The 23,934-nt window shown below is 35.8% G+C and overlaps 1 protein-coding gene across 4 annotated transcripts in view; it reads right to left on the bottom strand.

Moving 5' to 3' along the window:
* Window positions 1-23,934, bottom strand: part of LOC116463311 (bifunctional heparan sulfate N-deacetylase/N-sulfotransferase 3) — a 194,730-nt gene that overhangs the window by 23,094 nt on the left and 147,702 nt on the right. For 3 of the 4 annotated variants that reach the window (XM_032146354.2, XM_032146350.2, XM_058436697.1), the window contains exons 6-8: window positions 11,995-12,177; window positions 9,685-9,781; window positions 3,383-3,506 (exon numbers count right to left, since the gene is read on the bottom strand). In XM_032146354.2, coding sequence (XP_032002245.1) covers window positions 3,383-3,506; window positions 9,685-9,781; window positions 11,995-12,177 — 404 coding nt within the window. The remainder of the gene's footprint in view (window positions 1-3,382; window positions 3,507-9,684; window positions 9,782-11,994; window positions 12,178-23,934) is intronic. The other variant, XM_058436695.1, reaches the window with a different exon arrangement.

Genomic DNA, 23,934 nt, shown 5'->3' with positions numbered 1-23,934 from the left:
GAGCCACTTATGTTCCTCTTTAGAATAGTTGTAAGAGAAGTTTAAAAAGTATGTATATTCCAAATATAAAATTCTAACAAATTTCCCAAGGTCATGTTCTATATCCTCATGGGTAGAGAGAATTCAAATTACCAGCAGAATGAACACAGGGATATCTATAGGTTCAAGCACTGAAATGTAGGATTTCATTTAATGTTCCACCTGAATAAAGTTTTCAAATATAACTAATTCAGCATATGATAAGAAATATTTCTGAAGCACTAAGAGCACTTTTTCCTTTTTCCTTTAGAGGAAAAGGGATTTTTTAGAGTGACTGTAAAAATATAGCTTCTGGGGATTCTCAGCCTCCATTGCCACCCCCTTCAATTCATAAGCCATTATCACACTAGGCTACCAAGACAAGGTAGTTCAATAATTACTGAATAAAAAAGTCATTAATATTCATGCAATGACCTGTTTTTTTACAGTGTCTTGTTTTCTTTTGACCAAAAGATCACATGAGATGTTCATAGATTTTTGACTGATATCATATCCTCAAACATGATAAAGCTTCTGGTAGGATTCCAGTTGTTAACATATTGCAAAGCTTAGCTGGTGCAACACAGTGATATCTTGAGATTCAGAGCAGTAAAGAAATCCTTTTATGTTGTCTGGAATTGGCTTGTTGGTGATATGTAATTCTGGCACCCTTTTAGGGAGAAAGAGATATACAAAAATTTCTGGAAGGTTTGATGTGCTATTTGTTCTGGTGTACATTCTATTTACAGAGGGTGCCAACTTTCAGGATACTTCTTATGTAGAAGCTCACACTGGTTCCAGGAGTGCTAAGATTATTTCAAGTGTCTAGTGGTATCTTATTTGGTCCAAGCTTGACTCAAACTTGCTTGTTCTGAAAAAGGCTTCAAAAATCACACAAAAGAGCAGAAATTTTAGCTTCTTAAACCTGCCCTACCTTCCTAGAAGTCTTTTGTATCTGGAACAGTTTAGGCTTTGAAAACCTCCTCAAGCAAGTCTGGATCTTGGACCTATAATGTGTTGATTTTGCCAGGCCCCAGGGGCTCATGGAGAGGGCAGGGCACAACTCTTGTTTGCCTATATGTCCTCTAGTGTAGTGGCTGGCACTTACAGGCACTTGAAAGATGTTCGATGAATAGAGAAGTAAATAAAAGGTTCATATTTTTAGTATGGGAACTTGAAGCTCCACAAATAGGCTCACATTTAGAGAATGTAAATTCAGGTTATTCAAAGAATTAGTGAACAAACTGGAGTGTTTTAACAATTCAGGGGTTAAAAGCAAATGCCTGCATCCCTTAAGTTTTTCTACTTCTATAAAACATAAAACTTCAGCATTTTCTTTTACCTGAAAAATGGGTTTTTTTTTGGCAATACTCCACATTTATTTGTTATTTGGGTCAACCCTGAGTCCGTCCTTCCTTCCTTCCTTCCTTCCTTCCTTCCTTCCTTCCTTCCTTCCTTCCTTCCTTTTTTTTCTTTTTTTTTTTGATGGAGTCTCCTTCTGTCACCCAGGCTGGAGTACAATGGCACGATCTTGACTCATTGCAACCTTTGCCTCCCAGGTTCAACTGATTCTCCTGCCTCATCCTCCTGAGTAGCTGGAATTACAGGCACCTGCCAACACACCCAGCTAATTTTTGTATTTTTAGTAGAGATGGGGTTTTGCCATGTTGGCCAGGCTGGTCTGGAACTCCTGACCTCAGGTGATCTGCCTGCCTCAGCCTCCCAAAGTGCTGGGATTACAGGTGTGAGCCAGTGTGCCCAGCCAGACTTTTTGTTCCTATTAGAGTACCTAGCCACATGATGATCAAAATATATTTTTGAAAAATTTATGGTAAAAAATTAACTATTGCAATAATTTTTTACCATAAATTTTTCAAAAATATGTTTTTTGAAAAAAAATCCTAGAGAATCCAATTATTGACAGGAATGTAATACTAATACATCCCTGTCCACCTCCAAGCAGTTTTTATTCAGTCCTTTTAGTCCTGATGTTAACATTGTTTTATTCTATAATTATATACTGGCATATATATTTGAGTCAGTGATCAGATATAGCTGAAGTAGTCGATGGTTTCTTTCTTTTCTTTTTTTGAGACAGGGTCTCACTCTGTCGCTCAGGCTGGAGTGCAGTGGTGCAATCACAGCTCATTGCAGCCTCAACATCCGTGGGCTCAAGGTTATCCTCCCACCTCAGCCTCCCAAATTAGCTGAGACCACAGGTGCACACCACCATGCCTGGCTAATTCTTGTATTTTTGGTAGAGATGGAGTCTTGCTATGTTGCCCAGGCTAGTCTCAAACTCCTGACTTCAAGTGATCCACCCACTTTAGCCTCCCAAAATGCTGGGATTACACATGTGAGCCACTGTGCCAGGCCACTGTTGATGGTTTCTTGATTTTCCAGCTGTTATGTAACACCACACAATTAATCAATATCAAACCCTGAACTGAAAAATTGGCAGTGAAATATGTAACAATTAGAATATATGTAAATCCTAGTAGGTGCTCAAATTATACTCAATCCATTTCTTTTCCATTCAGACTTCTCATAAGCAGCTCCTCAGGGGTCTGATAATTGTAAAATTGAGATCATGCAATTTGACAACAGAGATACATATGACTATGCTAAAATACATGCAAAATATATTTATGCTGCAGAATTATTATAATTCACTCCTTTATACCACTCTCTGTCCAGCATTATACCTTCATAGCAAGACCTTTAGATACATTTTATGATTAACATATTAGTTTGTAACATCTATCTCTACTACATGACTGTATTTTGTGTATTCTGACATTTTTAGTTTTTAAGTGTTTTCTTCAGATGGTTGATATATTTCTAATTTTGATTCAAAGGCAAGAATTAAATTCTGTGTATTGCTGATAGTTTTTTTTATAGCTTTGATTACTCATGTAATATACAAACATTTCTAGTTTTATTTATTTTTCCTTTTATGTGCCAAAGAAAATAGAAAATTACATATGTTGGCTATAGCATCACTTCATAAAAAGTGCACAAGAAGAAAAAGATATGAAAAATTTTTTTCCTTACAAGTAGAAAGGAATTAAATTTCTGAATATTATGCTATTCTTCTGACTTAATATCTATAATTACCATCAAAGAAAATTAATGCCAATTGAAATTACATGTGATCCTCTTGGGGAAACAAGTCTCTTTATAAACTGAGAAGACTTTGTTCTGAAAAATTTCTGAGCCCCTTTATGATATTCAATCAATTTCCAAGGCACAGAGGTTAACTTTTATTTGTGACTACAAACTTAGATGTTTCTAAATATTAGTGCTAAGTTTATACTGTGCACAGTGCATATACTTTTAGATTTATACTAATAACCCATCTTACCAATCAATCCCCCTGTGGTAGTTATTTCTATTAAAGAACTGTACCTCCTCAAAGGTTTTTGGGCTGGGGGAGTTACTAAGGATGGAAGGATGCATAACCAGGAACAAATACAAAGCAGTGGTACCTGGAAAGACAATAGAGGTTCAGAAATTAATTAAATGAAAACACAATTTCCTATGATTAACACTTTAAAGTCATTAATAAATATTACAATGATCCAAACAGATTTGTTAAAACTACTCCTGGAAATAAATTGAATAGATAATCGGCAGTTTAATAGAAGCAGGTTCTAAAAAATGGAGATAGTGTGGTGTGAAAAGAGGCCTGTTGCAGGGATTGAGAGAACTGGCTTTCAATCTCAGCTCAATGACTGATTTGTCTGTGACTTTGTCTTTTAGCTTCTGTTTGTCTCAGTTTTCTTTTTATCTTTTCCTTCCTTCTTTTCTTTCTTTCTTTCTTCCTCCCTTCCCTTCCCTTCCCCTTCTCCTTCCTTCCTTCCTTCCTTCCTTCCTTCCTTCCTTCCTTCCTTCCTTCCTTCCTTCTTCTTTTTTTTTTCAGCATTTTACTATATTGCCCAGGCTGGAGTGTGGTGGTGCAATCATGGCTCACTACAACCTTGACACCAGGCTCATGGGATCCTCCTGTCTCAGCCTCCCAAGTAGCTGTGACTACAGAGATGCACCACTGTGCCGGGCTAATTTTTAAATTTTTTAAAATTTTTAGTGGAAATGAGGTCTCACTGTGTTGCTCAGGCTGGTCTTGAACACTTGAGCTCATGCAATCCTTCCACCTCGGCCTCCTAAAGTGCTGGGATTACAGGAGTGAGTCACGTCTCCTGGCCTGTCTCAGCTTTCTTAGTGGAAAATCACCTGCCTACTTATTTCATAGATTTTCTCTGAGAATGAAAGGACATGTACTTGAAGACATTTTGACGGTAATAAAGCACTATATAAACGAAATATATTATTATTTAACATATTACATTACCAAAATCAATACTTGGGTTCTCATATTAAGTTCTTCCTGAGGCCTAAGAAAGCTAATTAAACTCAAGACAGAATTTAATCTTTCCACAAGTTTGCTTAAGCTTGAATGTACTTAGTAGTGTCAAAAATTGTTTAAATTGCTAAATTTGAAAAAAAATGGTGCCCTTTCTTAGCAACATAACTTATAGAATTTGCATTTACTAGAGAAGAGAATGGTGTATCACAGGTATGCATATATATTTGTGACTATTGGGGAGCAAGGGCGTGATTTTTCAAAAAGTGAGCAATGTCATAAACTGTACAATTCGAGTTTTATAAGACTAAATGAGGAGATAAAGGGTGCAGCTTAGTCAGATTGGTACAAGAGAAAGTAAGGCAGTTTGGGTTCAGTTTGTCAAAGATTTAGCCATGTATTTAATACTGTAACTATGACTGTGTTTAAAAGATCATAATATAAAAGTATTTCTATATATTGGCTACTCCTAAGAGAGAAATATACTATTATTTACACTATTATACAATCTGTGGAGCAGGACTTGATAATTATATTCCAAGTCAATAGTTAGCAATAGTAATAAGACATGGCCTTATAATATTTCTCTCACCTGGAGAAATTACTCTAATTTTGCTTAGTAATTATGTCATGTTGCCATTTGTACAAAACTTTGAATTTTCTTATTTTTCTGATAAGCTTTCTTTAGTATTTATTTACTTAAATGGTATTAATATGGTATTATTAATAGTACTAATTAAATAATAGTGGTATAAATAATAATATGATAGTATAGTATTTACTTAAATAGCATTAATATGCTAGTATTTACTTAAATAGTATTATTATTATTATTATTTTTTTTTTGAGATGGAGTCTTGTTCTGTTGCCCAGGCTGGAGTGCAGTGGCACGATCTGGGCTCACTGCAACCTCTGCCTCCTGGGCTCAAGCGATTCTGAGGCCTCAGCCTCACAAGCAGCTGGGATTACAGGCGCCTGCCACCATGCCCAGCTAATTTTTGTATTTTTAGTAGAGACGGGGTTTCACCATGTTGGCCAGGCTGGTCTCGAACTCCTGATCTCAGGTGATCCGCTCACCTCGGCCTCCCAAAGTGCTGGGATCACAGGCATGAGCCACTGCACCCAACCCTTAAATATTATTAATATGGAAGTAAGGTAGTATTTTAGTGTTTATTTACTTAAATGGTACAAATATGGCAATATTTAAGTAAATAAATACTATTTAAGTATTTATAAATTAAGCTTTCTTTAATATTTACTTAAATCTACTATATCTATACAATAGAAAAATTGTTAAAATAACTCTGTCAACAGCAATATTGTCTTAAAAAATGAATTGAAAGAGGTAGTCTTCCTAGATTATATCTGAGCCAAACAATGAACAGTTTGTCTGTAATCATAGATCGTTTTAGGGAATAAAACAGTAATCTTTGATATACAAAGTAAAAATGTGCTTCACAAGCTTGCCTTAAAACGGTGGTCCTCTAACTAGCATGTATCAGATTCATCTGGGGGGCTTGTTAAAACACAGATAGCACAGCCCTATCCCAGTATCTCTGATTCAGCAAGCCTTTGTTATAACCAAAGAATTTGCACTTCTTTTTTTTTTTTTTTTTTTGAGACGGAGTCTCGCTCTGTTGCCCAGGCTGGAGTGCAGTGGTGTGATCTCGGCTCACTGGAAGCTCTGCCTCCCGGGTTCACACCATTCTCCTGCCTCAGCCTCTCGAGTAGCTGGGACTACAGGCGCCCGCCACCACGCCCGGCTAAATTTTTATATTTTTAATGGAGATAGGATTTCACTGTGTTAGCCAGGATAGTCTCGATCTCCTGACCTCGTGATCTGCCCGCCTCGGCCTCCCAAAGTGCTGGGATTACAGGCATGAGCCACCGTGCTTGGCCTGCACTTCTAATAAGTTTTCTGGTGATGCTTATGCTGCTGCTCTGGCAACCACCTTGAGAATCACTGACTTAGAATAACTATGAAGCAATATCTAAAATTTATTGGAGGAAAAAAGCTCCATTACCTGAAATCCATAGTAAAGTAGAAAGAACATGTTCTTTGAAGTCAGGTAAATTCTAGGATCAAGATTTTTATTCTTGTACTTACCAGCTGTGTGAATTTGAACAAAAATTATTTAACCTCTCTTGAGTCTTAGTTTTTCCATCTGTGTAGTGGGAAGAAAATACTTAGCTATCACTGTTTTATGAGGATTAGCGAGGTAACCTAGGTGAAATCACCTAAAGAGTGCCATATCTGAATATTTAAAAGGCATTTTTCCAGATAAAAACTTTATTGAGATATAACTTAGAATTATAATAAATAAATACATTAAATACATTTAAATCTCAATTATATACATGAGATATAATCCAGAAAAATGCATGAGGCATTTTTAAAATTAAAAATATCTTTTTGTAAATAAGTATTGCCATTATAATGTGAGAAAAAAAGCAGAGAGATTAATTCCTTTCTTAGATCAACTGAAAACATTCTTTTCTGAATCTTATTTTTAAGAATTGTATTAAATACATTTGTTCACTTTTTTTTTTTTTTTTTTTTTTGAGACGGAGTCTCCCTCTGTCACCCAGGCTGGAGTGCATGCAAGTCCCCCTCGGTTCACCCATTCTCTTGCCTCACCTTCTAGTAGTGGAATACAGGCCCCCACCCACCCCGGTAATTTTTAACAGAAAAAATGGATGTAATCTAATTATTTTGCATAGTCAGTAAAAGGCATAATGTAATTTATCAGTGTTAAAAAATTGTTAAGTTGTGGTTTCTGAATTCTGTCTTTACCTGTACATATTCTTGGGTCTGAATAAACTGTCCCGCATATATATTTTGTCAGTGGTAACTACATAATCACAGACACACATTTAAATAACCATCTGTAAATCTTCAGTTTTATATTTTTGTCAGCCTCAACACTGAAAAATATTTGAATATCCAGATAACTAGAAATCTGTGCAAAATTATCCAGAAAAATACTTTTTATTTTTTGAGACAGAGTCTCACTCTGTTGTCCAGGCTGGAGTGCAGTGATACGATCTTGGCTCACTGCAACATCTGCCTCCCAGGTTCAAGCAATTCTCCTCTCTCAGCTTCCTGAGTACCTGGGACTACAGGTGCATGCCACCACACCTGGCTAGTTTTTGTATTTTTAGTAGTGACGGGGTTTCACCATACTGGTCAAGGTGGTGTCAAACTCCTTACCTCAGGTGATCCACCCGCCTTGGCCTCCCAGAGTGCTGGGATTACAGGCATGAGCCACCACACCTGGCTCAGAAAAATACTTTTGACAAAAGTACAGTTAAAAATGAAGCTATTTAATTCTCATGTAACTGATATGAGAAAATACTTTAAATAAAAAATCAATTTCACAAAATATGGATATATACAGCAACATGAATCTCAAAAGTATTATGCTAAATGAAAGATGTCAGTTACAAAAGACTACACACTACATGCTTCCATTTATGTGAAGTTCTAGAAAAGGCAAAACTGTAATGGTATAAAGTAGTTGCTTGTGGCTGGGTATGTGGTGGGGATCGGGGGGATAGACTGCAAAGGAACAAGGAGAAATTTTTTTAGGCTAACAACTGTTCTGTATTTTGAATGTGGTGGTGGACATAACTGTGTGCAGTGTTCAAAATCCAGCTAATTGTACATTTAAAATGGGCGGATTTTATTGCATGTAAATTATATTCAACAAAACTGGGAAAAATCAATTTCTATAAAAGGTCTTTTCCAGCGACAAATGCCATATCCAAATTGTAACAAACATTTGGAAACCCAATTGAGTGTAAGAGGACAAGTAATAATTCTACCATCTAACCATGATATCAAAATGTCTGCATATCCAGCACAACATGAGAGGAAGCGAATCCTGCAAGACTTTCTAAAGCAAAATGCTACCAAGCCTTCAAGATGTTATCAGTCTTGACAAGGTTATTTGATGACTGGGAGTTCACTGAAGAGATTTTAGTTTAAATGTTTTCCTAGTTGCCTTTTGACTTTAGATAGATAAGGACAAGTGAAATAAATAAGGACAAGAAAAATGTATTTGTCATGTTTATTATTGTTTTCAGATTGATAACTGCAAATGACATTAAGGAAAAAAATGAACATGCTAAACTCCCTGTGTACATTGCACAGAATTTTCCTCAGTTATTTCTGGATCAATGAGGAGAGGGAATGTATTCTCCTTGGCAAGCAATATGATTGTAAAGGCTGTTTTCTGTGAAGCCAGTAATCAAGGGCCCCAAATAATTTATCATGCAGGATATAGCATGAATGTCTGGTAGTTTAAAGCTTCCATGAGGCTTCATTTTAATACTGATTCTTAGAAACAAGAAGTTTATAGGCTGGGTGCAGTGGCTCACGCCTGTAATCCCAGCACTTTGGGAGGCCAAGGCGGGCGGATCACGAGGTCAGGAGATCGAGACCATCCTGGCTAACACAGTGAAACCCCGTCTCTACTAAAACTACAAAATAATTAGCCAGGCATGGTGGCAGATGCCTGTAGCCACAGCTACTCGGGAGGCTGAGGCAGGAGAATGGCGTGAACCCGGGAGGCGGAGCTTGCAGTGAGCTGAGATCACGCCACTGCACTCCAGCCTGGGTGACAGAGCGAGACTCCGTCTCAAAAAAAAAAAAAAAAAAAAAAAAAAAAAAAAAAAAAAAAAATTATGGTGAAAAAGAAGTTTATGGTGAAAAAAATTGCACATCAATTTAAGAAAAGGTGCAAAAGATTTCTCTTGGGTGTGAATAAACACCTTTCTTAGCACAAAGTTTTGTGTATGTCTAGGAATTCTATTTGTGAAATATCTTTTAGACTTTTAAAAAATAGTCATCTCTGCAAGAAATAGTTTACAAATAAACAATATTACGAAAATGGCAGCCTAAGGGACTATTTTTCTAGAAGGGATTTATTATAAAGAGTTATAGGTACTTATCTGTGTCCCTCTTGACTTTTGATACAATCCTGTCAGTGATTAGCTTTGATTTTAGAAGTGTTAATTACAATACTTTTCAATTAAAGCATTTGGGAAAAAAGAAAAAATGTGCCACCAAATTGACTGCTAGATATTTGAACAGTGTGACATCTGTTTTATTCCCTTCCCTTAAAAAACACTTTGATAAGCATTTAGGTATATTACTGAGCTAAATGAAAATTATGTCAGAGAAAAACATGTTATTCATTCATTAGCAGTTATGGGAAGTTTACAAACTTATTGTGACAAGAACTCATTGTCTAGTCATCAGAAATTTTACACTGGTTAATCATAACATAAAAAGTTCTCACCAGTTTTCTGGGGTCCTATTACCAAGAATTTTGGTAAGCGATCACAAGTTTTTTCTTTAGACCAAATGTCTCTGTGGCGTTTGTCATCACAAGGATTCTAAATGGGAGAAGAACATAGAGATGTATTTTTTTTCATGAATGTGTCCATTGTGTGCCAGCTTTTCCAACTTGTGTTCTTTAAAAGTATACCAGGAAACGCTGGGATAAAAAATAGGCTCTTTTAAAAAAATGAAAGCCCTGAAGTGGCATCATGGAAGTTCTGAATAACTCCGTTCCATCTTGAGGTTGAGAGTCTACAGAAGAGGCTGGAGAGGGGCAGTATTTCCACTTTGGGTAAACAGTCTCATAGCATGAAGAGTTTAATTGGCTACTAGCAGTTCTATTTTTGTTTTTTAATAGTTAGCTGACTGGGCAGAGATTATGCTTCCTGCTAACGAACCTAAAAGATTACACAATGTCACTATTCAATACATAACTGAAATATAAGTTGTCAGATCTTTATTCTAAGTAACTTTGAGCTTTCCAGCTGTGCTTCAAAGGGATAGGGATCTGGCCAAAATACTATCTAAAGAGACAGCAGATACCTCTCAGCTGCCATCAAAGGTTGATAAATGTATATCTAAAAATGTAACTTTATAGACTATGATGCTAGAAAGTCCTGAATTTTAGCAAAAGGGAATAATGAGAGTGAATTACTACCTTAGGGATTCTGCTTTTGGTCTATAATATTTAACGCCAACATCCACCACATAAGTCCTGTTTAGAACACCCTTCATTTTAAGAACAAAATATATATTATGTAGAAAAGGAGGAAGAATTACAGTACCCTTTAATATTATTTCAGGAATGGGCAAACAGTACCACTTTTTTATTTCTAGTCAATTAATACCATAGGTATGTGAAGTTAAATAAGACTTTTGCTTATTTTTAATAAGCAACAGATGTTAAGACTAAAGTGAGAGTATTCTTTTTGGCTGTTCTTCCAAAAAAAAAAACAGTTTAAAACTTGTCACCTGAAATAAGGATTTCAGTTTAAAAATAAGGTTAAATTAGCAGGAAAATTGTGTGTCTTTCCTTTGGCTAACATTTGGTGGTGTTTCGTGGTGGTTAAAATGAAAAGATGCTTGTTAAAACAACGGAAAAGTAATATGCAGTCATAAGTCCACAATCACCAACTTTAACTTGCTAAATGTGCAGTTATGTCTCCTCTTGGAGTTATCTGTGTGTGCTCAGGAGGTAATTAACTTACGGTTGAAAGCTGAATGCATTGAAGATAAAGTTCAGAGTTAACAACTTCAATCTGTAGTAAAAATTTACTGAGTTCTACTTCTGATGATTGTTATTGTTTTACTATTAGCTCTGTCTGTAACTCTAGTAGCGTTTAGAACAGTGATTAAGAAGTACAACTTGGAACCAGATGGTCTACAACTGATTCCTGCTGTGCCACACACTAGCTGTGTGACCTTGCTTAATTGACTCAGCCTTTCTGTGCTTCAGTTTCTTCATCTGTAAAATGCAAATCATAACTGTACCTACCACTTAAGGTAGTTGTGAGGATTAAATGAGTTAACACATGTCAAGTGCCCAGTCTGACATATAGTAAGCAATATGTAATTATTTGCCAAGATTATTATGTTTCACAGATCATGGAGTGGACAATTTAAATGCAAAGTTGTTCCTGCAATTCTATGATACATAAGAGTCTATGCTTTGAAATCCAGGTTACCCCCAGAATCATCTGAATATGCCATATTCATGTGGTATTTTATCTTAAGAAGCTCAGTGATTTTCCCATGAAATGCTTTCCCCCGTATTAATCCCCAATTAATACTTTTGAAAGCTGTCCACATTCAGTGGCTGTTGGCTGTTGGTGTACCTCGTGGTTCAGAAGGCAGATGTCAGTTCTGAACTCTTCTCAGAGATCCTTTAATATAGTTTAGTCATTAGAGATATGGGGATGTGTTCAAAGGCTACCTGCCTAACAAACGACCTGTTTACCATCTTCTACTCTTCCAGCCTATTGCAACCTGTAGATTTATCTCTCACTCCTGATTGAAGACTTCATATCCATTGAATCTGTCACTGAACTTTCCAAATCCCGTAATTTCCAATGCGCAAGGGAACAGGGAATTGGGTGCAATATGTAGCAATGATATAAGACTACAGTTTAGGAAGGAGTAGTTTCTCAAATTTACTAGCATTTCAAAAATGCAGGTTTTTTCAGGTGCCTTCACTTTTCAAATTTGGAATATCTCACAGAATTATGTTCCTGGAATTAATTGGTTATATCAATTATTGAATTAATTTTACCTGCCAGAGAGGGTCTTTCTGATCAGGAAACAGCTCAAAATACTTGTGGGCCAGTTGTACTGGAGGCAGAGTCTGAAGTCGCAGGTTGGTCCAGCTTTTCACAAAGTTGGCCAGATTAACAAATGTATATAATCCCAGTCGGTCATTCCCATAGTTGGACAAATGGGTCATGAAAATGCTGATCTGAAAAAAGCAAATGAACTTCAGTGTAAATAACATTTATTTTGACACTAGAGGGCAGTATAATCACAGCCATGCTAGTTTTTTTCCTGAAGTAGTCTGCACAGGGTTTCAATTCATGGCGTGTTTTTGGATTTAGGACATATCCCTCAAACCCTCATATATTAATACATACTGGAGGATGTGTTATCAGCAAGACTTGAGCATTTTTTCCCTGAAATTTTCTTATATTTCATAACAAAAAAATACATTCGACATCAATAGCTGCCGTATACCCATGTTGGTGCAATAAGACTGGTGCTGAATAACAACCTGTATGTTTCCCAAGCCCTTTTTCACATTCTTCCATTATTCCCAGTATAAAACATCTCCTTTAAGAAAAATCTTTAATGCTTGGCTAGATAAAATTGACTCTTCCTATGGAAGCAGCTGACCTAGATTGAATCCATGCATTGAAAGACAATCACAGCAAGTGCGGGAAATTTTTATAATAAAATAAATTTGAACTCTGCAGGTTAGACTGCATTGGTCTGGGATGTAGATGTAGAATGAGTATTTGTAAAGCTATTGCTTTAAGTGAATGCAGATAATTTTTGCTGGTTAGTGTTGACAAATGAATTCTTCTGCATGAAATTTTTAATGGCAAAGAAAACCATTGTGGCATTGATGCTGCTATAAAAAAGATCATAAAATAATTCATGTGATAATAGTACTTTCCTAAAATATATAATGTCATGTGAATGAATAGTAACAATGGTTTACGATAATCATAATAATGAATTTAATAGGTCATTCATTAAGAGGCTGAAAGAAATATTCAAGAAAATTCATTGAGGTAATGTGATAGAGATGAGAGAAAAAGTTATATTAAGATTTAACACAATAAATAAGAAAAATGTAATTACTTAATAACTATGAATAAGAGGAAGTAGTAATATCCTATGGAACAAATCCTGCAGGCTTTTACATAAAAAGCTTCGTTGTGATCAAGAATATTTGCATTTCTATTCACTCTGCCTGAACATATATTAAATCTTTGAACTTTTGCAAACAAAATATTTTGTGATTTAAAATAGCTATCTGTACCAGCAGAGCAATGCAGTCATGGAATTGGGAACTAAGCCTTTTACCATTTTGGGTCTTTCTTAAAAAATGAGACTTTAAAAATTAAACCTTCTGGTTATTTTTTAATGGCAACTTCAATTCTGTGACTTAAATTTCCTCTTTTTCTCCTGTAAAATTTATCAGAACATTAGGTGATTGAGAAACTTATGAAAATCATTCTTAAATTTGGAAGTTTTTTTCTAATGTCTGTTGGAGGTGGTCTTTACTCATTTGTTTTACATGCCACATTTTTCAATGTAGCTTAATAAGGTAGCAAAATGATACTTCTGGTCACCTTTCTCCTAAAAATTTTTTTAAATACAATTTTAAAAATGTGTATTTTTAACCTGGTTAGTAAGTTCAAATTTCTTGCTTTATTTTTATGAAAGATTTGTCAGTAAGTCTATTATGTGTCATATTTCACGTGAATAATATCTGCATGGGACAGAAAATGGGAAACAGAGATACTGTATAACCTCATGATACTAATACATTTGAAATCCCTTTGAATTCACTTTTTAACCTCAGAAAACATTTTATTCTGACAATTAAAGCAGGGAGCTACTCTCTACCTGCATGACGATGGAAAGTAAAAAAAATGCTACTCTTTCTGATAAAGACAGATGGAACCCAAAATGAGTTACGAGCTAGTAAAGAACATTGCTTTTCATGAAACTGAACCTGATTTGCGAGAATTAAGGTGATACTTATAAGGTGTTGAACTTAGTCCTGTAAAAGAAAACCTACTTAGCCTCCAAGCATGGAACTTTTCCCAAATGTTCAATTCTATTTTTATATTCCCACTTTAATATAATGCAAGGTGCACCATAAGCTAAAGGACGGTTTAATGTTTTTGTAATGCATGTCACCTTATGACCCTTTTAGACTCTGTACTCAAGCCTGAGATTTGTTTTGTGCCCCTAAAGAAACACAAGGCCATAGGGAGTATAACTTGTCAGGACATAATACATTTCAATTTCTTTTTGAACTTTTTTTTCACGAATCACAATATTTTCTATAGACATGGAATATTGCATATCTTTTGCTGAACATGTAACCTCTCTAAGTTTTCTTTGTTACTTTTTTGTTAGGAAGATATGCACATTAAGCAACAGAATTGACAAAAACAGATATCTAACAAGAATGTTTTGGTTAAAAAGTTAGCTTGCTTTCTAGACAGCCTTTCTTCCTTACCTATGTACTGACCTATGACATTTATAATGTCATTTCACTTCTTGGCAATTCCTCACCTGACAACAATTTCTGTACAGCATAGAAAGAAACAAAGAAAAGGCTTGAAAAGGCTGCTAGTTCAGGAGAAGCAGATATTAGTCTTTTCCTAAAGATGATACTTTTACAATTTTAAGAGTACTTCAGGACTGAGGTTTTATTTATTTATTTATTTTTTAAGATGGAATTGGTCAAAACAAATTATTTTTATTATACTTGTAGATTCCAATGAGATGGAAAGTGTCAACAGAAGTGACAATTGCATTTATAAAACAATTTTTGCTATAAACACACTATGAGTAATTAGTTGTCACCAAAAGGACTAATTAGGTGCTTAAAACTTACATCATTTGAAACTGCCAAAGGCATAATGTTTATTCAATTAACAACTGAAAAAATTCTTTCTAGTCTGTGAGATATAGATGTGTATAGCAAGATGGCTATCTGTGAATTTTTTTCTGTAAAAAGGGAAAAGGTAAATGTCAAATACCACATACATTAGTATTTATGAGAGAGGAAACAGATACTGTTTGTCAAAGTGTAACTAAGAGAAAAGTGTGGGAAGCTTTATCTATACTTTCTAGCATCAACCCTGTGAATCTACTAAGCTCTAGGTATGGGGGATGCATGGCTCACAACCAAGAATAAAAAGCAAAATATAGGTCCTGGTGCAAAACTGTTGACAATACAGTAAGTATTCTCTTTCTTTAGAGAAGGCTGGGAAGAGGAGAGGAAATGTGGATGTGAAAAAAAGTATGTTATTTATTATAAACTATGCCTTTCATGACCACGCTGCTCAGTTTAAATCCATAAATATTTTTCTGATTATTTTGCTATTTGCCAGATGCTCTGCTTCATTCTCAGGGTGAAAATATAAATATGCTGCTCATTCTTTTAAGTTTTGTTCATGAAAAGAGTCAGAATTCAGAAGGTAGAAGAGAGTTTACAGCAAACTCTTTCTCTCAGCCAACCAGTTTTGTTTTGCTTTAGTATGCTTCTGGGTGACCATGGATTCAAAAGGTTTAGGATATATACAAATCAACTGGGAAGTTTTAAAACATTCTGATCACCAGTCTTTATACTCAAAGATTCTGATTTTTAGGTCTGGAGGAGGCCCTGGGACCTGCATTTTAATAATCCCCAGTGGTCTTGATGCAGGTATCATTGGAATACAGTTTGAGAAAACCTGGCTAGCCCCAGTTCTCCCAGAGGAACTTTTATTTTCCATAGAAACATGTATTTTATTCATATAGGAAAGATTCAGGTCATCAAACCCATTGATTGCTTTGAAGTAGTCCTTTTTAAACACAGTTTAAAAGCAAGCATGTTTTATTAAGTTCATAAATATATTTCAGTGTCCTACACTTAGAGTTGTCCTTAGTACAGAAAACAGCTTGGTAAGTGCCCTTGGCCATGACTTTCGAGGGCTTCTGTACTGCTGACAGATGTGTGGTGACGTTCAGAAGATTGCTAAAAAGAGAACTGGTTCATACACACATGTGAATTTGGCTCCTAATTCCCTTCAATCCTGTTTATTTTATTTTTTAAATTTTACTTTAAGTTCCCGGATACAAGTGCAGAACGTGTAGGTTTGTTACCTAGGTATATGTTTGCCATGGTGGTTTGCTGCCTATCAACCCGTCATCTAGGTTTTAAGCCCCATATACATTAGCTATTTGCCCTAATGCTCTTCCTCCCCAGCCCCCCATCCCCTAACTGGCCTCGGTGTGTGTTGTTCCCCTCCCTGTGTCCATGTGTTCTCATTGTTCAACTCTCTCTTATGAGTGAGAACATGCGGTGTTTGGTTTTCTCTTCCTGGGTTAGTTTGCTGAAGATGATGGCTTCCAGCTTCATGTCCTTGCAAAGGACATGATCTCATTCCTTTTTATGGCTGTATAGTATTCCATGGTTTATATGTACCACATTTTCTTTATCTAGTCTATCATTGATGGGCATTTGGGTTGGTTCCATGTCTCTGCTATTTTAAATAGTGCTGCAGTAAACATACGTGTTCATTTGTCTTTACAGTAGAATGATTTATATTCCTTTGGGTATATGCCCAGGAATCCCATTGGTATTTTTGGTTCTAGATCCTTGAGGAATTGCCACACTGTCTTCCACAATGGTTGAACTAATTTACATTCCTACCAACAGTGTAAAAGTGTTCCTATTTCTCCACAACCTCATCAGTGTGAGATGGTATCTCATTATGGTTTTGATTTGCATTTCTCTAATGATCAGTGATGTTGAGCTTTTTTTCATATGCTCATTGGCCACATAAAAGTTTTCTTTTGAGAGGTGTCTGTTCATATCCTTTGCCCATTTTTTGATGATGTTGTTTTTTTCTTGTAAATTTGTTTAAATTCCTTGTAGATTCTGGATATTAGACCTTTGTCAGATGGATTTACTGCAAAAATTTTCTCGCATTCTGTAGGTTGCCTGTTCACTCTGATGATAGTTTCTTTTGCTGTGCAGAAGCTCTTTAGTTTAATGACAATCCCATTTGCCAATTTTGGCTTTTGTTGCCATTGCTTTTGGTGTTTTAGTCATGAAGTCTTTGCTCATGCCTATGTCCTGAGTGGTATTGCCTAGGTTTTCTTCTAGGGTTTTTATGGTTTTGGATTTTACACTTAAGTCTTTAATCCATCTTGAGTTTTGTATAAGGTATAAGGAAGGAGTCCAGTTTCTGTTTTCTGCATATGGCTAGCCAGTTTTTCCAGCACCATTTATTAAATAGGGAATCCTTTCCCTATTGCTTGTTTTTGTCAGTTGTGTTGATAATCAGATGGTTGTAGATGTGTGGTGTTATTTCTGAGGTCTCTGTTCTGTTCCATTGGTCTATATGTCTGTTTTGGTACTAGTACCATGCTGTTTTGTTACTGTGGCCTTGTAATATAGTTTGCAGTCAGGTAGCATGATGCCTCTAGCATTGTTCTTTTTGCTTAGGATTGTTTTGGCTATATGGGCTCTTTTTTGGTTCCATATGAAATTTTAATTCATTCTTTTTTTCTAATTCTGTGAAGAATGTCAATAGTAGTTTGAAGGGAATAGCATTGAATCTATAAATTACTTTGGGCAGTATGGCCATTTTAATGATATTGATTCTTCCTATCCATGAGGATGGAATGTTTTTCTATTTGCTTGTGTCCCCTCTGATTTCCTTGAGCAGTGGTTTGTAGTTCTCCTTGAAGAGGTCCTTCACATCATTGTTAAGTTGTATTCCTAGGTATTTTATTCTCTTTGTAGCAATTGTGAATGGGAGTTCATTCATGATTTGGCTCTCTGCTTGTCTGTTGTTGATGTGTAGGATTGCTTCTGATTTTTTTGCACATTGATTTTGTATCCTGAGACTTTGCTGAAGTTACTTATCAGCTTAATGAGTTTGGGGCTGATACGATGGGGTTTTCTAAGTGTAGAATCATGCCATCTGCAAACAGAGACAATTTGACTTCCTCTCTTCCTATCTGAATACCCTTTATTTCTTTCTATTGGCTGATTGCCCTGGCCAGAACTTCCAATACTATGTTGAACAGCAGTGGTGAAAGAGGGCATCCTTGTCTTGAGCCAGTTTTCAAGGGAATGCTTCTAGCTTTTGCCCATTCAACATGATATTGGCTGTGGGTTTGTCATAAATAGCCTTCATTATTTTGAGGTATATTTCATAAGTACCTCATTTATTGAGAGTTTTTAACATAAAGGGATGTTGAATTTTATTGAAGGCCTTTTCTGCATCTATTGAGATAATCATGTGGTTTTTGTCATTAGTTCTGTTTATGTGACGGATTACATTTATTGATTTGCATGTGTTGAACGAGCCTTGAATCCCAGGGATGAAGCTGACTTGATTGTGGGGGATAAGCTTTTTGATGTGCTACTGGATCTGGTTTGTCAGTATTTTACTGAGGATTTTCACATCGATGTTCATCAGGGATATTGGCTTGAAGTTTTCTTTTTTTGTTGTGTGTCTGCCAAGTTTTGGTATCCGGATGATGCCGATCTTATAAAATGAGTTAGGGAGGAGTCCCTTCTTTTCAATTGTTTGGAATAGTTTCAGAAGGAATGATACCAGCTCTTTTTTTCACCTCTGGTAGAATTCGGCTGTGAATTAGTCTGGTCTTGGGCTTTTTTTTTGGTTGGTAGGCTATTAATTACTGCCTTAATTTCAGAACTTGTTATTGGTCTATTCAGGGATTCATCTTCTTCCTGGTTTAGTCTTGGGAGGGTGTATGTGTCTAGGAGTTTATCCATTTCTTGTAGATTTTCTAGTTTATTTGTGTAGAGGTATTTATAGTATTTTCTAATGATAGTTTTTATTTCTGTGGGGTCAGTGGTGATATCCCCTTTATCATTTTTTATTGTGTCTATTTGTCAGTCCTGTTTTTTACCAAAGCAGAATGTTTCATTTCTCCGTGTACCTCTCAGATGCACGTTAACTTATGAGTTCTCTATTTAAAAGGCTGCCTTTCACATTCGCTTTTGCTTTATTTCATGGCATTTTAAGAGCTATGTGGCAAAGGAAGAGTATACTGTAATTTACTTTGTGTTCTTCTTTCTCCTTGACTTAGATCCCCAGACCAGAAACACTCTTCACAGAAAAAGTAAGGAAACCAGTTTATTTTTATATAGGGCAATAAACAAACTCCAGAAGTTTCATTTTTATCATCGTGGAAAATATATGAGTTCCATCACTGTCAAGATTGTACTCCATCACATGAGCACATCTCATTCTGAAAAATAAGTATAAAATTCTGAGCAGAAAGGATATTCTAATGATGCTCTGGGCCTGAACTTCCTATACTATAATTCCCTGGCTCGGGCCCTCTCGTAGTGCCTCATTAGCTTTTGAGTTGAATAAAGTTCAGTGTGTCAACCTAAGGCACTACATGGTGCCAGTTTATCTTTTCAGTCTTCCCTTCTGTACCCTTTCTGTGCTCAGGGCAATCCAGCCAACTTGCCTTGCTTGTTGATCTACAATATTCCTTGGACTTGCTTCTCCATGGCTTCGTTTATACAGTTTCTTCTCTCTATTAATACGCTGCCTCACTTCGCTACTTAGCTCAATTTTATGTATTCAAGAGTGTCATGTCCACTGTTTCATATCTCTCAAGGCAAATGCCATGTTTTTAAAAATGCGAGCCCTAGAGCCCCTAGTTTTGTCTTTCTGACATTTTCTTGCCCTGGCTTGTTTTGTGCTTTTTAAACATACTTGTTTTATTCATCTCTAGATTGTAAGTTCCTTGGGGGCTGGCATGGGCCTTTCAACTTTATTCTCTGAACTGTCTGTAATATATTGTATGTGCATTGAGCTGGCTCCAATAATCTTATTTGTAAAGTTGAAAAGGTCTAGGGTCAGTTATTTTTTCAATGCCACTCATTCTGGTAATCTTTTAGCACCATTAAAATTGTGGGCCTCCTCAATGATTTATTCTTGTCTCCTCTAACTTTATCTCCATTCACTGTGTACTCTTCTTTCTGAATTCTGCCTCTCTAGTCTCCACTTATTTTCTTACTGTCCGTTTCCCTCTGTTTTCCGTGAAACCTTACTCCTTTTTAAATAAACTATATCTTTATGACTTTGCCCTTGGCCTGTACAGTGATTAAGAAAGAGGGCTCCGCCACCTACTGGCTCTACAGTCTTAGCAAGTTATTTAAACTCTCAGTACTTTAATTTACTTGTTTAAAAGAAAACAAAAAGGATATAATAATAGTAATTACCTCACAGGGTTGTCATTACAATTAAATGAAAAGTTAAAAAAATTTTAATACACTGCCTGCCACATAGTAATTGCTTAATAACTAAGAGCTATTTATTATTGTTGATATATTATTGTTATTTTGGAGAAACATCATTTCTTATTTACAATTTCTTTCTAGCAGCTCACCAGCCTTATCAGGACAGCCTTCCAGCCTCTTAACGGTCTTATTTTTTTCCTGCATCAATCAATGTGCTTCTGATCACTTCTTCTACCAGGCAAGATTCTATCTGCAATGATTTGAACTTCTCTGCTACCATTACCCTCAGATTCCCAGATCATCTTTCTGCTTTCAGTGCTCTGCAAATATGAGACTTTGGGCCCGTTCTTCCATTTAATTAGTTCACTTCCACATATGGACTCTTCAACACAGCTAGAGAACAAACACACAATAGGACCTATTCATAGCACATAAGCATATGGTCCCCAATCTCAATGTAATCCTTAGCACTACTGGATATTCTTCTTATTTATTCATTGTCACCTTGCTCTTCTGTTCCCTTCAGTAGCTATTTTAAACTTTCATCCCTCTCTGGAGGCCTTCTGTTTAGTTTCCACTCTCCCTATTTTCCCTAATCATCTCCTAATTAACAGGCAGTGCTGGTCATCAGGCAGGAACTCTTTCAAGTCCTTCTTTCTACACATTTGCCTTTTAAAAATTCCTCCTGACACCTGGAGTGTCAAGCAAAGGTGTTCCATTTTGTATTCAAGACTAATATATCCCCCAGTGCTTTTCATCCCATCTGCTTTCAACTCCCATGCGATCTTAATCTATCACATATTCTTCTGTTTTCTTCTACTTTCAGTCCTCTCCACTGGTCCTTCCCTCATACCCGAAAACATATTTCAATCTCTCTCATCTTAGGCTCTCTCTTGAGATTTTGTCTTTTCTAGCCACTGTCCTACCAAGCCAAGTTCTTCAAAGGAACAGTACTCAGGTGCTGACTTTACTCCTCACCTCCATTCACGTTTCAGTCATTTGTGACTTGGGTTTTGTCCCCACCATCCCATGGAAAATGCCTTCTGAAAGGTAAGCAATAGCCTCGTAGCTACATATGGATACTTGGTAGTCATTGAGTTAACCAATCTACTCCATTGAACATGGTTGACCACACTTAAAATTTTATTCTTCCTTGGCTTTTTTGACACTGTTTTCTCCTAGTTCTCCTCTATCTATATTTTTCACTGATTCTTCCTTCTCCACATTACCTTTAGATAGCTAGTGTTTTTCAGGGTTTTGTTCTTTACATGCTGTCTCTAGGTGGAATCACCACAATGATCCCCAAACCTCAAACTACCATTCCTATCTTTCTCCTAAATTTTATACTTAAATGTCTAGTTGACATTTTTATCTGAATGTGCTGTAGCCATCTCACTTTAAACATGGCTAAATTGAGCTCATTATGTGCTTGCAATAGACTGTAAGTAAGCTCCAGGAGAGCAGGGACCTCATCTGCTTCATCATTGCTAGTTTCCTAGCACCTAACCAGCTAAATAATAACTAGCACATAGTAGATGCTCAATAAATAATATTTGAATGAATGAATCTTTACAGCCAGATCTGGTCTTCCTTTTGTATTCCTTATTTTCCCTAAGGTTACTACTGTTCCTATGGTTATCAAGCCAAAAAACTGAGGGCATTCCAGACACTTACCAGATCCTCATTTCTTATTGAACTGGACTTGTTTTGTCAATGCACTCTCTTTTATAACTCCAGCTGATCCTCTCTATCCCTATTTGCACTTGCCTGGTTTAATCTCTCATTGAATCTTACCTGGGTTCTTTAAAAGCTTTCTAACTGGTCTTCCTCCTTCCAGAACTATGTTACTCCAATCTATCCTCTAGAACAATGCTGTCCAATAGATATATACTGTGAGTCACGTGTCTAATTTAAAATATACTTTTAGTAGCCACATGATGAAAAATAAAAATAATTAAATAAAATTAATTTAAATAATATACTTAATTTAATCCAATGTACACAAAAATGTCATTTCAGCATGTAATCAACATAAAAATTATTAATGAGTTATTTCTCATTTTTAAATACGAAGTCTTCAAAATCTGGGGTGGTATTTTATATTTACAGTACATCTCAATTAGGATTAGCCACATTTCAAGAATTCAATTCACATGTGGCTGGCGCAGCTGTAGTCTGTGCCCTAATGCTTCAAGAGTCCATCATGATAATACCTGTACCTTCTTCTTCATCTTCATATTTTCCCGCTTACTTGCTTTTACTTTCCATTCCAGTGTGCATGACTGCATACATTGGTAGATGTTTTTTATTCTACCTGGAATACCTTCCTGTCTCTTTACCTACCATGGCTTTTCCAGTTTGAGGTGACTACTTCCTCTTTGTATCTCCACTGCTCTCTCACAACAACTATTAGGATTAGTTGTTTTGACTTGTTATACGTTCCTTTTGCTAAACTGTGAGCTCATCAAGAGCCAGGGACCAGGTTGTGCTCTTTATTATATCTACAGTCATGTGTATGGTTCATTAAAGAAATGTTTGTTAAACTTAATTTAATTACATAATAGGCTACTGAAAAGTATTTGTTGAATTGAAGTCTATATCATAAGTGATCTTTTTGCTTTTAAAAATTATACAGTCAAGGTAAAAAACAGAAAATGTCAAAAAAAGAGAAAAAAATTCTGAATTGTTTTCATATATAAAAATCTTATATATAGGATTTATATAAAAAAGTGTATATTATAAATTATGTATAAATTATTTTTATATAAAATTTTGTATGTGTATGTTAATGTATGGTATAACTTGATACATAGTGTTTGCTGCTTAGCAATATATCTTTAGCATTTTAATACATTGTTAAAAATACTTTAAAATGTGTATAGATATATTTAATGGCTAAATAGTAATTTATCTTATTAATTATCACAATGTCCTTAGTTTTCTACTCTTGGTCCTTTAGTTCGCTCATAATTTTTATTGTTGTAAACAACACTGGATTGGTCATCATCATTGATACATCTTAGTTTGTATCTGACTATATTCCTGGGAAAAATTTTTAGAAGTCGATGAAATTGCAGGTTCCAACAGAATGCATATTTTAAAGGCTAGTATCTTATGTGCCACCTGTCTTGGGTTCAGAACACTGGCTCAGTGCCCTGGGCTTTATTCCTATTCACCTGGGGCATGAATAAGAACAAATCATAAAGGAAGAGCAGTCTACTGGAGTTCATGAATGGTGACAATTTATGTTCGAGCTGTGAGAAAAATTGTCCTCTTCATGTCAAATCACTGCTTTTCATTTTGCATGATTCTTGCTGGCTGGGAAGCATTATTTGGAAATTGTGTTAGCTTTGACGATTTAGCTTTCAATCAATAATGAACTGCAGATGAAAAAGAAACCAAATGTGAAGAGACTAATAAGGAAGGTAGAAAAATAGTCTTTCATCAGACTATAGGGGACCAAATGTTAGCTTTAACAGCTCCAGATGAATTACATGTGAGGATTCAATGAGATAAGACATGCTAAAAGTTCAATATAGTGTCTGACAACATAGTAAGTACCCAAGAAATCCATGTTACCTGAGATTGGGTAAAATATGATATTTTGACTTGTCTCGAAATTCTTGCACCCAAGGCTAACCTGTTATAATTATTTGATCTATTCTGAGGAAGGCATGTGAGTATACTTATACT

Source organism: Hylobates moloch, unplaced genomic scaffold (genome assembly GCF_009828535.3).
Source record: "Hylobates moloch isolate HMO894 unplaced genomic scaffold, HMol_V3 SCAFFOLD_3, whole genome shotgun sequence".
Classification (NCBI taxonomy): Eukaryota; Metazoa; Chordata; class Mammalia; order Primates; family Hylobatidae; genus Hylobates; species Hylobates moloch.
This window is presented reverse-complemented; position numbering and strand designations above follow the sequence as displayed.